Raw genomic sequence first — 17,018 nt, forward strand, 5'->3', positions numbered from 1 at the left:
CAATCTATTTTCAACTTTCCAGGTAACTTCATTCACCTTGCAATCAATTTATAATTTTCCAGGTAACTTCATTCACCTTGCAATCTATTTTCAACTTTCCAGGTAACTTCATTCACCTTGCAAACTATTTTCAACTTTCCAGGTAACTTCATTCACCTTGCAATCTATTTTCGACTTTCCAGGTAACTTCATTCACCTTGCAATCTATTTTCGACTTTCCAGGTAACTTCATTCACCTTGCAATCTATTTTCGACTTTCCAGGTAACTTCATTCACATTGCAATCTATTTTCAACTTTCCAGGTAACTTCATTCACCTTGCAATCTATTTTCAACATTCCAGGTAACTTCATTCACCTTGCAATCTATTTTCAACATTCCAGGTAACTTCATTCACCTTGCAATCTATTTTCAACTTTCCAGGTAACTTCATTCACCTTGCAATCTATTTTCAACTTTCCAGGTAACTTTATTCACCTTGCTATCTATTTTCAACATTCCAGGTAACTTCATTCACCTTGCAATCTATTTTCAACTTTTCAGGTAACTTCATCCACCTTGCAATCTATTTTCAACTTTCCAGGTAACTTCATTCACCTTGCAATCTATTTTCAATTTTCCAGGTAACTTTATTCGCCTTGCAATCTATTTTCAACTTTCCAGCTAACTTCATTCACCTTGCAATCTATTTTCAACTTTCCAGCTAACTTCATTCACCTTGCAATCTATTTTCAACTTTTCAGCTAACTTCATTCACCTGATTGGCAGCTCCTTGGCACTCCCAATCAAATGAACAATTTAACTAACACGATCATGCACAGGTTCGTGGGCCGGTTATGACTGACCGGCTTTAGCAAAACCATGCGATTCGGAAGATGCTAACTTCTATGTATGTATTGTTCAGCTGTCCACACGTTTTTGACTTTCCACATAATTTTTGTAACTTTTTAACATATGTTTTTGGACTTTTCACACTACTTACAAGGTAACTATCGTAACCTTGTCCTGCATTTTTTCTTTCCAAATAACTTCAGTCACTTTTCCACTTTCCACACAACTTTTTCGACTTTCTAGCTCGTATTTACAACTTTGCATTTATTTTGAATTTCAACCCAAAATTTTAGACTTTCCAGCTATTAAATTAAAAATAATCAAAGAAAGCTTAGAAAGAACTCCCGTGTGCTGAGAGTATTGAAGACACATTAAAAATTAATTCAAAATTACTTGTACATGAGATATTGATGGAAAAACTGAAAACTAATTATGTAAATCAGGTAACTAATATGAACAGAACAGAACAGAACAGAACAAAAAATTATGAATTATTATGCTAATTAGAGAATTAATATGAACAAATTTTAATCCAAAATTAATCAGGCCTGTCTATTGTCCTGGAGCATTTATGTACCGAATTTTATTCAAATGTGATGATCAGTAATTGAGATATCAGTGTTAATTAATTATATTAATTAGGTGATTAATAAGCATAAATATTTACCAAAAACTAATTGGGTTTCTGCATAGTTCTCTTTAAAAGTTTCATTAAAATCCAATTTGTGGTTCTTTATATATCAGTGGAACATTATGCAAATTAGGTAATTAATATCCAATTAAAACTAATCAGGTCTCTGCATAATCCTAGAAGATCTATGTAGCAAGTCTCATTGAAATATGATGATTACTACTTGATATATCAAAAGCTGAAAATTAATTAATTATGCAAATTAGCTAATTAATATGTACTCATATTACCCTAAAAACGATCATGGCCTGTGCAGTGTCCTATGACACCTTTGCACCAAGTGTCATTGAAATGTGATGATTTCTACTTGAAATATCAAAAGCTGAAAATTAATTAATTATGCAAATTAGCTAATTAATATATACTGATATTACCCTAAAAACTATCAGGTCTGTGCAGTGTCCTATGACATCTATGTACCAAATTTCATTGAAATGTGATGATTACTACTTGAAATATCAAAAGCTGAAAATTAATTAATTATGCTAATTAGGTAATTAATACGTACTCATATTACCCTAAAAACTATCAGGTCTGTGCATGACATGATGTAAATATATTAACTATGATATTTGCAACTTTTTGTTTTTATATATTTAATAAAAGTTTGAAGAAATGCCTAATTTCATTAATTATCATATTATTGTTATGCACCTGCACATGTGAGATTGTACAACTTGTTAATAAATACTCGGCAACCAATTTGTTGGCTGTTCATAAACATTTTTCGACTTGCAAGCTTACTGTTGTTACTCTGCAAAATTTGTTTGACTTTCTAGCTGACGTTTGCAATGTATTTTTTGGCTACAAAATGACATAAGTAAAGTATACGTCAGTCATTTTGCAATCTATTTTTTACTTTTAAGCTAACTTTCAGAACTTTGCAATGTATTTTTTGACTTGTTATCCACTTTCTAGTATTTGTAATTTTGTATTATATTTATCAAATTTCAACTCAACATTTTTGACTTTCCAGCTACCTTCTGTTACTTTGCAATGTATTGTTTGACAGTCTTCACATTTTTTGAATTTCCAGTTAACTTTCATATCTTTACAATGTAATTTTAGAGTTTCCAACATTTTTCCACCTAATACACAGCTTTTTTAACTTTCTCGCTAGCATTTGCAACTTCGGACTGTATTTTTTGAATTTCAACAGTTTTAACTTTTCAAATAACTTCTGTCAATTTGCAACTTTCCACACAACTTTCCTCACTTTTTGAACTTTGGACATGAATTTTTAAGAAAACGTTGATGCTGTGTCTAAGTCAACAAAATGTCAGGAAGGATCAGGAAAATCTGCTGCAAAAAAAGCACAAAAACAATGAATGAAATTTTATCACAATTTGTTTTTACTCCATCAACACAATCTTTAATTACACATAAAAACTTGAACACTAGAAAATAGGAGTTATATCACACACTGTAGTGTGGGCAATATCAAATACTAAGTAATGTGAGCGATATCACATACTGTGTAATGTGGGTGATATCAGATACTGAGTAATGTGAGCGATATCACATACTGTGTAATGTGGGTGATATCAGATACTGAGTAATGTGAGCGATATCACATACTGTGTAATGTGGGTGATATTATCACATACTGTGTAATGTGGGTGATATCACATACTGTGTAATGTGGGTGATATCACATATTGTGTAATGTGGGTGATATCACATACTGTGTAATGTGGGTGATATCACATGTGAAACATGGGTGATATCACATACTGTGTGATGTTAGTGATATGACATATTGTGTAATGTTGGTAATATCACATACTGTGTAATGTGGGTGATATCACATACTGTGTAATGTGGGTGATATCACATACTGTGTAATGTGGGTGATATCACATACTGTGTAATGTGGATGATATCACATACTGTGTAATGTGGGTGATATCACATACTGTGTAATGTGGGTGATATCACATACTGTGTAATGTGGGTGATAGCACATACTGTGTAATGTGGGTGATATCACATACTGTGTGATGTTGGTAATATCACATACTGTGTAATGTGGGTGATATCACATACTGTGTAATGTGGGTGATATCAGATACTGTGTAATGTGAGCGATATCACATACTGTGTAATGTGGATGATATCACATACTGTGTAATGTGGGTGATATGAGATACTGAGTAATGTGAGTGATGTCACATACTATGTAATGTGGGTGATATTACATACTGTGTAATGTGGGTGATATCACATACTGCGTAATGTGAGTGATATCACATACTGTGTAATGTGGGTGATATCACATACTGTGTAATGTGGGTGATATCACATACTGTGTAATGTGGGTGATATCACATACTGTGTAATGTGGGTGATATCACATACTGTGTAATGTGGGTGATATCACATACTGTGTAATGTGGGTGATATCACATACTGTGTAATGTGGGTGATATCACATACTGTGTAATGTGGGTGATATCACATACTGTGTAATGTGGGTGATGTCACATACTGTGTAATGTGGGTGATATCACATACTGTGTAATGTGGGTGATATCACATACTGTGTAATGTGGGTGATATCACATACTGTGTGATGTTAGTGATATGACATATTGTGTGATGTTGGTTATATCACATACTGTGTAATGTGGGTGATATCAGATACTGTGTAATGTGAGCGATATCACATACTGTGTAATGTGGATGATATCACATACTGTGTAATGTGGTTGATATCAGATACTGAGTAATGTGAGTGATGTCACATACTATGTAATGTGGGTGATATCACATACTGCGTAATGTGGGTGATATCACATACTGCGTAATGTGGGTGATATCACATACTGTGTAATGTGGGTGATATCACATACTGTGTAATGTGGGTGATATCACATACTGTGTAATGTGGGTGATATCACATACTGTGTAATGTGGGTGATATCACATACTGTGTAATGTGGGTGATATCACATACTGTGTAATGTGGGTGATATCACATACTGTGTAATGTGGGTGATATCACATACTGTGTAATGTGGGTGTTATCACATACTGTGTGATGTGACTGATATCACATACTGTGTAATGTGGGTGTTATCACATACTGTGTAATGTGGGTGTTATCACATACTGTGTGATGTGACTGATATCACATACTGTGTGATGTGGGTGATATCACATACTGTGTAATGTGGGTGTTATCACATACTGTGTGATGTGACTGATATCACATACTGTGTAATGTGGGTGTTATCACATACTGTGTAATGTGGGTGTTATCACATACTGTGTGATGTGACTGATATCACATACTGTGTAATGTGGGTGATATCACATACTGTGTAATGTGGGTGATATCAGATACTGTGTAATGTGGGTGATATCAGATACTGTGTGATGTGGGTGATATCACATACTGTGGAATGTGGGTGATATCACATACTGTGTAATGTGGGTGATATCACATACTGTGTAATGTGGGTGATGTCATATACTGTGTGATGTGAGTGATATGACATATTGTGTGATATATACTGTGTGATGTGAGTGATGTCACATATATGTAATGAGGGCAATATCAATGAATAACCATGTATATTTATGTACTACAATCTACAACAAATTAACAAACAGTATAAGAAAAAATAAACATAAGATAAAATGTTGACATGCTATATGCAATGGTTAGCAGTGTCTGATGATAAAAATAGTTGTGCATTTTTCTTATGATAATTCTTCAATCTTCTCATCAATTTCCCCAATACTCTCCTTCAACTTGTCCCATTGTTCCTTATTTAGACTAATGCCTGAAAACAAGAATTAAGGTATAGTTTAAGAATATATGACATCACAGTTTAGTTGTTGAAAGGAACCCAAGTTGAAAATAACAATTTCTGTCACTGATATTGTAAGCATTATTTCTGATAGACAACCATAAATACATACATACATGTACCAATGTTATCTGCAAAAGCAATGTCACAAATACTGTATAAAATACTTTATTTTCGCTTGAAATTAATTTTCACTATTTTCGCTGAAGGAATGATTCAGTGAAAATAAAATCTACTGAATATACTTTTTTCCCTATATTTTACATTCAACTCCTCAAAAATCAGTGAAAATAAAATCCACACAAAACATCCAAAAAGTTTTTTAACAAGAATTAATTCCAGCTAAAATAAAGTTTTTCACAGTATAATGTTTCCATCTTTGTTCTACACAAACAACAAAGTATAACAAACATTGAGGTAACCCACATTTTATCTTGGATTGGGATGAACAGTAATTTAAAATTTTTGATTATTGATTCATGGATTATACTAACACTTGTAAATGACATACTGTAAAATACCTTATTTTAGGTGGAATTAATTTTCGCTGAAAAGACATTTTGGCTGTTTTGTATGGCATTTTGATGAGTTAAATGTAAAACATAGGAGAACGAGCCATGCATGGCACAGTCCCAGTTAGTTATCAAATTCAAGATATATAGTTTTGTTTATAGTAATACATGTATAGCTATAATATAACCATGCCAGAAATATGATTATGATGATTGTTTAACATTAAAATGACTGACATTTGTATCTGATTTTCAACCGAGTACTTGTCCATATTGAGAGATAAAAAATAAAATGACGTGCATGGAACCTATAATGTCTAATGTATGTACCAAGTTTGAATGAAATCCATCCATAAATGCCAGAAATGCTTGATATTTGATTATTTTTTTAGCACAAAAATGGCCATCATTTGGCCATTTAGAATAGGATCGTCAAACCAATATATCTGTATATCTATGACATGATGTATAATGAATATTTAAAATTTGAACATAATCAGTCAAAGCAAGTCAGAGATACGGCACTATATATGGCTGCCTGTCGGCCATTTTGAATTTTATCTGAAAAACAAAATGAATTGCATCAAGGTCCCATAATGTCTAATGTATATACCAATTTTGAACAAATTCCATCTGTGAACAGCCGAGAAATGCTCGATTTTGATGATTTTTCGGTACAAAAATGGCCGCCATTCGGCCATCTTAAATCAGATCGTGAAACATATTGATGTGCATATATATGTATAATGTTGTGTATGATGTATGTGTGAAGTTTGATTGTGATTGGTCCAGGCATGTCTAAGATACAGGACACACAGATGCACGGACTGTGTCCGAACGGGGACTAAAAAGTATTTTCACTGATCCATCCCTTTAGCACAAATTAGCAAAAATAAATTCCTAGTGAAAAGTTCTTTACAGTATATAATATTGCCAATATCTTACCTTTCCTTCCAGGTTTGAGTTCTCCACTGTTATCATTGTAGTATTCTCTGATATCTATTAGTACTTTGCCTTTAAAATCACGTACAGTTACATACCTCATCTTAGCAAGCTGAAAATGAAATGTTGACATTCGTTTGTGTTACGTTTGAGTTTATTTTATGTATTTATTATTTGTGTAATTTGTAGTTGGGGTTTTATTGAAACGTCATATTGTCCTTGGTCGCTTTATGTTGTGTTCTTTTGTCAATTTATCCCTATTTTGCATAATTATTTGTACTGAGTTAGGGAGTCTGCTTTGGCTATAAAAGCCTTTTGTTTTACGTTGACGAGAGGACGGCAATTAGACGGTAAACTGATAGCAAGGAGACTCCAAATAGACGGTCAACTGATAGCACTATAATTTTTACCAGTATCACTGACTCGTTTATCAGTTTATTAGAAAATGGGGTTTGTTCTTGAACATTGTTAGCTGTCCGGTCTGGTTTGTGTTTTCGTTCCGGCGACGTGTTGGAGAAAGCTGCAAGAAGTCCACGTGTGAGCTGAAACTTGGTACGCTTCGACGGAGATGAAAGAATGAAGATTGACACCACCTGGGAGTCGTGACAAAAGTTCGAAGACGACGGAGTTACAGGCCAGCACAGAACGAACTCTTTGATTGGATTTGATAAGTATTGTTAATTTTGACTGTTTGTTCTTTTTGCCGTTGTTAAACGGAAGTCTATATTGGTTGTATGTTACTGCTAGTATTTTTTGTTTGAGGTGTGGTGTGGCACACAAAGTTATGTGACATTTAAATAGGCCATTGAAAATATACTACCGTTCTATCTTGCACACTGCTTGCGTTCGAGCGTTTCATTTGTTATACGAGTCGAGTACCAGCGTCTGAACATAACAGTTTGTTTAAAACATCCTAGGTGTGCATAAGCTCACACCTTGTTATTACATCGGCTGCCAGTGCCATTTTTGTCCAATTTATCTGTGGAGGTTTCCTGCAGGTGATGTGTTAACAAAGATCTCGTCTGCTCAAATGTTGCATAATGCAGTAGCTAACTCAATTCTATATGCAGAGAAACCACAGTTATTGGGGAACCAGAATTGTGATTTCATATTATAGAGTATGACATGGTAGGAGTGTGTACAAATCTTTTGCTATCTCTTGCAGTTGTTGGGTTTGGGTGGCTTGTTAGCTTGTGTATATATCTGGTAGGGTCGTTTATGTGTGGGCTAGTTTCGAATACAAACACAATGTTCAGCGCCATCAATGAGTTTTGATTGATAAACCTCATTGACAGTGTTAAACATCACTTACATAAAACGTAAATTGCAATTGACCTCACAGTGATGCATTGGTTGTGGAATACGGAAAAAGGGATCGAAGCATGCACTCTGCATACACAATATGCTAATGACCTTTAACAAGGTTATGACGTAGACATGAATATTATTTTAAAGTGCAATTATTAATAGGAAGCATTTATTATAAAACACCAAAATCATGTATATTCAGTCCTGACCCCCACTCTGTCTATTGTGGTAATTTGAAGACTGTACACACTTTCTATCAAACTAAAACTGGTCACCAAACTGTTTCTGGCCTGAATGAGCGTAGGCAAGCCTCAATAGGCTTTAATTGTATACAGCACCACCAGTGGCTGTTCCTTCAAGTAATTGCATTTCATATTCCCAGGTAGTTTAGAAAATATATGAAGTCATATATATGGTCAAGACATGTCAGAGCCTGAAATATGGCTCAAGAAATGCCTGTACGACTGGCATGGGTAACTATTCATTCAGGCTGGTGAAAATCTAGTTACTAGCCATTTGGGTAGATTTTTTGTGAAAATAAAAAAGTATTACTTTTTACAAAAATCACAAAATGTCTATAGATGTATGATTGTCAAAATTATGTACCTAGAGGTCTGATGCAATTGTTTTGACATATGCAACATGTAAAACAGATATAAACGACAAAGATGCATGATTTAGTTAACTCTCGCACTATGCGTGATTTAAGCATTCACAATATGTGACCCAACCCTTTCAGAACTATAAGTGTTTTTGCACTGTATGTCAAAAATGTTGAGTTGGTTTTTTAGAGACCTAGCTTCCAGCAAAGAAACAGAAAATAAAATTTGACTCCACAGAGGCAAATATGGTGTATGATACTACCAAACAAATACAAAAAATTGTCCCACCATGGATAACTGAATTTTTGTAGATGAGCAGATAGTGTATTATAAAGTATACAGTAGTATATATGGACCACTCAAGGTACACTCCATGACTTGGCAAACTGTCAACAATCTCTTCCACATACAGTATCCCAGTATCCTGCAGGTAGTGGATTTGATTTGATTGTGTGAGGGAATTTTCACAAATGAGAATAACCAAGAGCTCTACCTTGACCATGCTTATAACAATTCATATGCATTTCCTATCATTTGAGCCAAATCAATGGAATAAACACCATCATTAGAAAGCCTCAATTTATGGAAGGCGAGAAGAAGAAAACTTTGAACATTACACAACATCTAGATAAGACCGTTAAGGAGTGGACAGCAGCAACTTGAGGGGCACAGAGAGTAGTGGAGGTCTCATACAGCATATGACACAAATCCTGTCACAAAAACACATAAAATTCTCCTTACCGCAATCATGTCATCTGATGCATCATCACTATTTTTTTTGGGTGCTTTGGTTTTCTTTTCTTCTTTTTTCTGTTTTTTGGGTTTAGGCTGGTGATACATGTACAAAAAGATTAGCTATTGGTTGTTTGATACGTATGACTTTACAGACTGTAACCGTAAAATATTCTCAAGCATTGACTGGACATACTTGTATAGTATGACTAAAGCAGAACTATCATCAGAACTGTGCATATAAATGTTATATTATTTACATTATTGTTTTCCTGTTCTCTGTTTGGTCTTCATGCACCTACAACATGATATATGTAGTTCATTCAATAAACATTGCTGAGACTTGTATCTTAGATTTTATCATAACATAAAAAAACATAATGGCACACCTCCTGAGAAAAAGTACATCAGACAAATCCCAACCAACAATGAGCAAAATTGCATAAAACTATAGTGGATAGAAAATTATGTCGAGATGCATGTGACATTAGGACACAAAACATGTCAATTGCCCCACATGGGCCAAATTTGATGATGAACAGAGAAAAGTTATGTGTTGTCTGACTTTAACCTTCTAACTCCTATGGAATAGCAACCGTATTATTAGTGAAATATCATATAACCTTATAGTATTTAAATTGTCATGTTATGTGTGAAAAAATTAATGTTTAAATAAACTTCAAAAATGTTTTGTTTTTTTTCAAAAGTCATTGAGCGTTTGTTCATGGTATTTATGCTTCTATCTTGTCTGGTGATGAGTAGATGGTTTTGTATCTTTGTATTGTTGTTGACGAAACAGACATAGAAATTATAGTCTAAACTTGATCTGGAAGTGGAAGTGGTTTATTTCTGAGCAAGGAAGCCATTCTGAATTTTGTTCAAAACACACTGATATTGACTGTTTGCTTGGTGATTTTTATATAATAGGTAAATGAATTAAAGACACATTACATTTTGCTGATGTATTGATGTTTCCTATCTAGTTCACAATCAAATCCCTCAGACTGTGTTGTAAAATTTCACCTGTGGTTTCAGAACACCACCAACAGGAGTAAACAATTGAGATTTGGAGAATGGAACGGAGGAAACGCCAAGTACATGTTTTACAATGTTGAAACTAAATAATTCTCAGAATTGTAATAATTAGCTAAGACAGATGAGGTATTATATGTGCTTCTTCCAAAAATGTATGTTTTCTGTATACATTCATTAGAAGCATCCTTATTGTAACAGTAATAAGTTATTTTCACAACAATTATTTGAATGGTTAGGGGTAGACCATTCAAAACTTCGGAAGAGACAATAACAGAAAAATAGTGGAATTTTTTTTTTGTTAAATATGCTGTATTACAGTTTGTTCTTTCATTGATCCCTGCAGGATTTTTTTTCCATGACATTTCCCTGTGCAATATTTTTGTTCGCCCCCTCCCCCAAAGTTTAATGGTCAACCCCTTAATCCTCCATTGTTTAGTCGTTGGTTCATGGTTTAGTTCAGTTTCAAAATTGCCCACATTTTAGATCTTTTTACTAGTCGTACCTTATATTCTGTATCCGAGTCTGATCCTTCAGAACTAGATACTATCGCTTTGGATTTCACTCGTGATGCCATTTTGCTGCTAACTGCACGAGTTCACATAAATAGCGTGCGAATGTGATTGGCCAGTATTGGAGTATGCAAACAACACACAATTTACCGCTTTATTAGGGAGAGCGCCGCCAGAGTTAGGTACCAGACAAGCTTTAAGTTAGCGTTAGATTCGCAGCGTCGAATAAAGCAAAATTGTATACTAGTACCATTATCGAAATATGAAACGTTCAAACAAATTTGTTTTATGGAAATCTCCAGAAAAAATTATCTTGGAATTTATTTTGTGAACTTCTTATTTTGGAAATATTCAATTTTATAGTACATATGATCGTGGAGCTCCATGATCTGTTAATATAATTAATTAAAAAACATTCACAATGTCGTTATTATGTCTTTAAAAAACATTTCTTTGAAATGATTATTGTAACAGCAAACATAAAAGTTTTGTTCGATAATTGCTAGACAGTTAGGCTTAGTAGAGACTTGGTGAAATTCCAATGTTTTTAGCCAGAACGCAAAACTTCTGCAAAATCTCCCAAAGTTATTCATGCTGCTATGTCATTTATCGTTTTGATGATTTTTCTTTATATTCTTAATAATTTAGCTAAGTATATATTTAGAATTGTTAGTTGGTTTGTTAATATTAATTTTATTCAACCTTGTATTGCGGAACTTTATTTATCGTTGAACTGAATGCGACGCCGTAAATGTAACGCTATCTCCACTAAGATCAGCAAGAAAAAAAAATCTACCATCGAGTTGGCGTTTAACGTCAGGCATTTCCTTTTTAGGGTTGCGTGTTTGAATGGTGGTTTACGTATAAAAATGACCCGTAAGTATACTGTTCTTCACATGTATGGTATTATTTGACTATCTAGATTTTCAAATAACTGTAATTTGTAAAGTGCTAAAGTAGGATTTGGTTGAAAGCGTCCACAATATTTATTGTATCACTAACGCAATGGTTTGTTTATTGTTTAAATGCTATGGTGGAGCAGGGAGCCCTGGGTGGAGGGTGTGGAATTTCCGCTACACCATACACGTAAAATTGTCTTTCTATACTTAAATTACAACTCTAAAGTAGCGTTAGTGGTAAAATCGTCTACGTAAATTACTTTAAACCTTTGGTACAGTAGTCAGTATGGCCTATGGGGTTAAAAAAGAAGCCGCGTCGGACTCGGCGTCATGTTAAAATTGCCGTTTCGTCCCGACAATGAACGTGCGCACGTATACGGTCCGACAATTCATACCCATGGATGACACTACAAATAAAAGTTGTACGTAATAGGATTATGTCCCTTCAAACTGAATTCTTAACAAGTTTTAAAAAATTATGATTGATTAAATGTGGGACAAATTGATAATGGCCACTTCCGGTATTTCCACTGTCGTGTGTATTACGTCCGTCTGACAAGAAAAAAAATCACAGTTCAAGAATGAAACTGTATCTGTTTACCTTCATACTGAATGAAAATTCCTGTTCTTTAAAAATGTTTAATACAGTTCATCCAAAACTTTGAGAATTTACTACAAGTCGTAAATAAGGGTAAACAAACTGTATTTGTTGTTCAGGTTTTCTCTTATTTTTCAATATTTTGTGAGAATCGGTAAACAGAAAACAAATCCTGAGCAGCACCTTTTTTCAACTGACACAAATATTTTTTGGACTAACACTAATATCAAAATGGGGATAAAAGAATCCTAGTTTTGATCTTTAAAAATTGTATATTTATTTTTAAGTCGAAGGCTGCTCATAAATGAAAACACCTAGAATTTATTTGAATTGCAATAAATTGTATTCCAAGGCAATATGAGGATATTGACTGAAAAACATTGGGGGTCACCAGCATAATTTTTGGGAAAATAATGCGTGTATTTTATTGAATAGTGTCAATTTTGTCAGTATTATAGTGCTTTTACCATATGTTACTATGGCAGAGATACTATGCCATAATTCAAATTAATTGAGGGCTGGTTTTTAATTGAACCCTTTCTCAATTTAGACAAAAACAGGAAGAAATTCTGTACAGTGTGTTTTTTCTTGATATATTTCTGTTGCATTATTTCTTAGTTTACTATTGTAGTCATTAAGTCAATTAATGAACAATGTCACACAGTGTAATTTATAATTAAGTACACTTAATGTGTTTTTCCTGCCAACATGTGCAGGTAAGTAGGCAACAGTCGGATCACCAATTTGATCACTTGTACAAGTTTCTCAAAATTCACATTGAAAATAAAAATATGTGTCTCTTGGCAAATCAAAATCCGACCATTTTTAGACAGTATCCACATGCTGGAACACAGCAAGAGGCGAGGAACAGTAATTTAAGGATTGAATTAAATTTAACAATTGTTCAGAGTGTGCTAAAACTAAGTTGTGGTATATTTAATTTCAAACCTACAATGTACTAGTATTACTGTGTGTAGTTTTAATGAAATATGCAAGCATGACAAAGATTTTGACACTTTTCATATGAGTCACTATGCTTTTAAGAAATGCATTGGGTCTGAAAACAGGGACTTTATGACCTTTGTGTGTAGTTTGTGCATGTGTATATCTTGCCTGGACCGATTACATTCAAACTTCACACATACATGTACATCATACATAAAATTATTCATGTATACATCAATTTGTTTCACGATCTCATTCAAGATGACCAAATGGCAGCCATTTTTCTAATGAAAAATCATTGAAATTTCCGATACTTGAAAATCTACAACTGAACATTGATAAAGTGTGTGTCTGTCGCTGCCAGAATATGTGCCAAATACACCACACACACATACATGATTGATTGTAATGGCTACAAATTTTAAAATGATTTTAATACAAAGATGACATTTTTACTCAACTTTTACATTCTCACTGAAATATATTGTAAAATTTATTTTTTCAAGCAACTGGGTACCAAATAAAAGTACATCTGTTAATAATTTGTTTTTACTACTCAGGTGGAAATCAAAGAGACAAAGCTAGAGAAAAAGCCCTGAAAAAACAAAAGCAGCAAAAAAAATCTTCTGCAGAAAAGGATGTGAATAAAGGCTCAAATCTGCAGACTAGAAAGGAAAGGTGGGTGCTATATTTACACTACTGTTGGCTGGAATCATAGTGCTGGATGTGTATAATTAAGAGAAAATTATAAAATCAGCTTTACAAAATATTGTGAGAATTTAAAAGCAAAAACTAAAAAAATTTCAACAGCGCAATAAAGGAACTCATTTTGATTTCAACTTTGGGCAGCTTACTTTGTTTTTGAAGTAGGTTTCCATGACAACTGTCAGGATTAAATAGTTTTTACATGTATGACTCACAAATGCATGAATAACCTGCATCACCAAAATGACTTTGATCTAATCATAAATCATGCACATGTATCCCTACATGCCAGACGGCCATCTTCAATCAAATCATAAAATGAACATGCATCAATTTATGACATGTGCGTTAAAAATATATACAGTACATAAATTAAAGAGATACTGTACCAGCAGTATGGCCGAAAAAGAAAATGGCTGTCATTTGACTGTTATTGATCTAATTGTATCCTATAATTGGAAGGAAAACATGTCAACAAAACATTACAAAATAAAAATGGCTGCCATGGTTAGCCATTTTGGATCAGATCATGAAACAAATTATCATGAATCTCAACATTGATATTATCTCAAGATGTTGAATGTATGTATCAAATTTGATCAAAAACTGGCAAAGCATAAATTTAAAAAAAAACAAGGCAGCTGCTAGTCAGCTATTTTTGAACTGATTATAAAACAAAGTAACAAGAACATGTATTTCAACATGCATGATGTATGTGCCAAATATGAATGAAAAAAGTCTTGGGAATATAGTAGTATGACCAAAAAGCTAGTTAATTACCAGTCAGCCTTCTTTGATCTGATTGGATGCACAGATACAAACTAAAGATGCAATTTCTTTTACATTCATTTATTACTCGAGATTCTTTATTACTCGAGATTCTCAATGGGTAAGGTTATAATAGTTATGCTATGTTTTATCACAGGGATGCTGATAGAATGAGAGAAAAACAGCAGGCTGCAGCTGCCAAGAAAGAGTTAGAATCAAAAGGTGCCTGTGGTGGCAAGTAGTCAACAGGATATACATTACATTGTATGTGGAACATCGAGTAGTCATCGTACACTACATGACTTCTTACTCAAAACTATATTCCAAGTATAATTGCAATAACAAATTCTGGTACATGATTTAATTCAGCATCTGGTGATATTATATCAACTGAAGTTCTCCCCAGGTCTATTCAAGCATGATGTCATTGGTATGCTAGGTTTATTGTGATAATTGTGACACAAATTACCATTCATTTGCAAATGAATCACCATGCTGTAACATCAAGATGGGGAAAACACTGGTGGATTTTAAATGGATTTATTGCACATCAATGCTTGCCAAGCCCTTGTTGACATTGTAATCAACAAATTTTTTTTTTAATCTAGAGTATAGTCTGATCGTAACTTAACATTTAGCTAGATTTAAGTTGGCTTAGCTTGCATTAAATCTAAATTTTACAGAATAAACTGCCTAAATATGTCTCATACATGTATCAACACGACAAAGAATAAGTTAAACTTATTTATGACAATGATACTCACTAAAAGGTTCAATAGAAAGGCAAAGCTAGCTCGGAGCTAGCTTAGTAGTTAAGTTACGTCTGGTCTGTACAGTACTTGTATTTGTATGTTTGCCATATATTTGGAATATGTAGTTATCACAAAATTATATACTATCAATGTATATCAATTTTAAAGTTTATTATTTCAACTGTGCTGTCATCGATAATGACCAAATGTAGCTAGTCATTTAGTGTTGTCAACTTTTTCTTTGTTATTTTTGTAACCATGTATTTGTAACTTGAACTGCTGATTTTACGCAATATTGTTATGAGATTCAGGCGTTGTTACTAGTGCATCTTATTTTGTTTCATGTGTAATTTATAACATCAAAAATACTGAGTGGAGCTACTTTAATTAACAATGACCCGCTGGTGAATGAATGCTTTTTTTAAGTGTTTTAATATTGAGCAAGAAGGTTTCTCAGCTCGAGTTTTAACTGACATGTTTACTTGTCTGGTGTTCATGAAAAATGTTTTCAATTTGTTTTTGAAAACTATTCATCTGATTGCACTAGGGAAACATGCAAGGGTTGTTGTGCTTTAATAACTTGTAAATGCACTTGTTTACTTTGTGCAACTTGAAATGATTTCAAAAATTTGCAAGAAAGACCATAAATGTAGTGGTACCGGTAGTTTTGGTCAATCACTAAAAAGTATCTTCCCAAAATTGATTCTGCGAGTGTATACAATTATTAGATTACAAAACAGGATCTCATCTGATTGTAATTTCCTCTTCACCATTTCTAAGAAACATTGTGAGAGATACTGTATAGTAGAGTCCCACCACAAACAGGCAGGCTTGTATTTTTAACTTTTAAAATCATCTTCATCAAAGTATGCTGGGTACAGCAGGATTATTTGTTGGTGAATGTGGGAGATTACCATGTCGGTTGCATGTACATCAGTTACAGTGCTTTCCTACAGTTATGACTATTCATGCGATACAATGGGGAACAATGAGATCACTTAAGCTGGGCAAATGCCTATTTAGCTTTTAACTTGTAGCAAGATCTGTTTTGGCTTAGTTACTAATCAAGACATCTGTTCTTTTCTGTATTTCTATGAAATAAATATTTAAACATGAAGTGCTTAGTGTCGTGTGTTTACCTAGTATTTGTTGATAATACAGCCGTGTTGCCTCTAAATCTTCCAACTACACTACTGGCTTGGTGTACAAAACAAATTTAGTCGCAGTAAAATGCTAACAATATCCAAGTTATTAAAAAACTTGATTTAATGTTTCCTTCTTGGCTACAGGTACGAGTTTTAAGTTAGCTCATGAATATTCATAAGCTGATTATGGAGCCCTCTAGTACAAAGGGTCCACCTGCTGCAATTTCAGT

General features: G+C 33.6%; 2 protein-coding genes across 2 annotated transcripts; one reads left to right on the forward strand and one right to left on the reverse strand.

Moving 5' to 3' along the window:
- Positions 1 to 5,080: 5,080 nt before the first annotated feature.
- Positions 5,081 to 11,137, reverse strand: LOC100374866 (activated RNA polymerase II transcriptional coactivator p15-like). Its single transcript, XM_002733170.4, has 4 exons — positions 10,970 to 11,137; positions 9,442 to 9,528; positions 6,794 to 6,902; positions 5,081 to 5,309 (listed from the first exon to the last, which is right to left on the reverse strand). The coding sequence occupies exons 1-4, from the start codon at positions 11,039 to 11,041 to the stop codon at positions 5,227 to 5,229; spliced, it is 351 nt and encodes a 116-aa protein (XP_002733216.1). The 5' UTR covers positions 11,042 to 11,137; the 3' UTR covers positions 5,081 to 5,226.
- A 569-nt stretch (positions 11,138 to 11,706) lies between these two features.
- Positions 11,707 to 15,625, forward strand: LOC100375465 (modifier of protein aggregation 4-like). Its single transcript, XM_078007923.1, has 3 exons — positions 11,707 to 11,852; positions 13,979 to 14,096; positions 15,049 to 15,625. Exons 1-3 carry the CDS (start codon positions 11,714 to 11,716, stop codon positions 15,131 to 15,133), a joined length of 342 nt encoding a protein of 113 aa, XP_077864049.1. The 5' UTR covers positions 11,707 to 11,713; the 3' UTR covers positions 15,134 to 15,625.
- The last annotated feature ends 1,393 nt before the right edge of the window (positions 15,626 to 17,018 follow it).

This window comes from Saccoglossus kowalevskii, chromosome 13 (genome assembly GCF_978046115.1).
Source record: "Saccoglossus kowalevskii chromosome 13, keSacKowa6.1, whole genome shotgun sequence".
Classification (NCBI taxonomy): domain Eukaryota; kingdom Metazoa; phylum Hemichordata; class Enteropneusta; family Harrimaniidae; genus Saccoglossus; species Saccoglossus kowalevskii.

Excerpts from the sequence above, each read along its gene's own strand:
- LOC100375465 (XM_078007923.1), top strand. The coding sequence starts at position 11,714 with ATGCGACGCCGTAAATGTAACGCTATCTCCACTAAGATCAGCAAGAAA. Across the intron at positions 11,853-13,978 it reads TTTACGTATAAAAATGACCC|GTGGAAATCAAAGAGACAAA; the intron begins GTAAGTATACTG and ends TTTACTACTCAG. Across the intron at positions 14,097-15,048 it reads CTGCAGACTAGAAAGGAAAG|GGATGCTGATAGAATGAGAG; the intron begins GTGGGTGCTATA and ends GTTTTATCACAG.
- LOC100374866 (XM_002733170.4), bottom strand. The coding sequence starts at position 11,041 with ATGGCATCACGAGTGAAATCCAAAGCGATAGTATCTAGTTCTGAAGGA. Across the intron at positions 6,903-9,441 it reads CATCAGATGACATGATTGCG|CTTGCTAAGATGAGGTATGT; the intron begins GTAAGGAGAATT and ends TTTCATTTTCAG. Across the intron at positions 5,310-6,793 it reads ACTCAAACCTGGAAGGAAAG|GCATTAGTCTAAATAAGGAA; the intron begins GTAAGATATTGG and ends TCTTGTTTTCAG.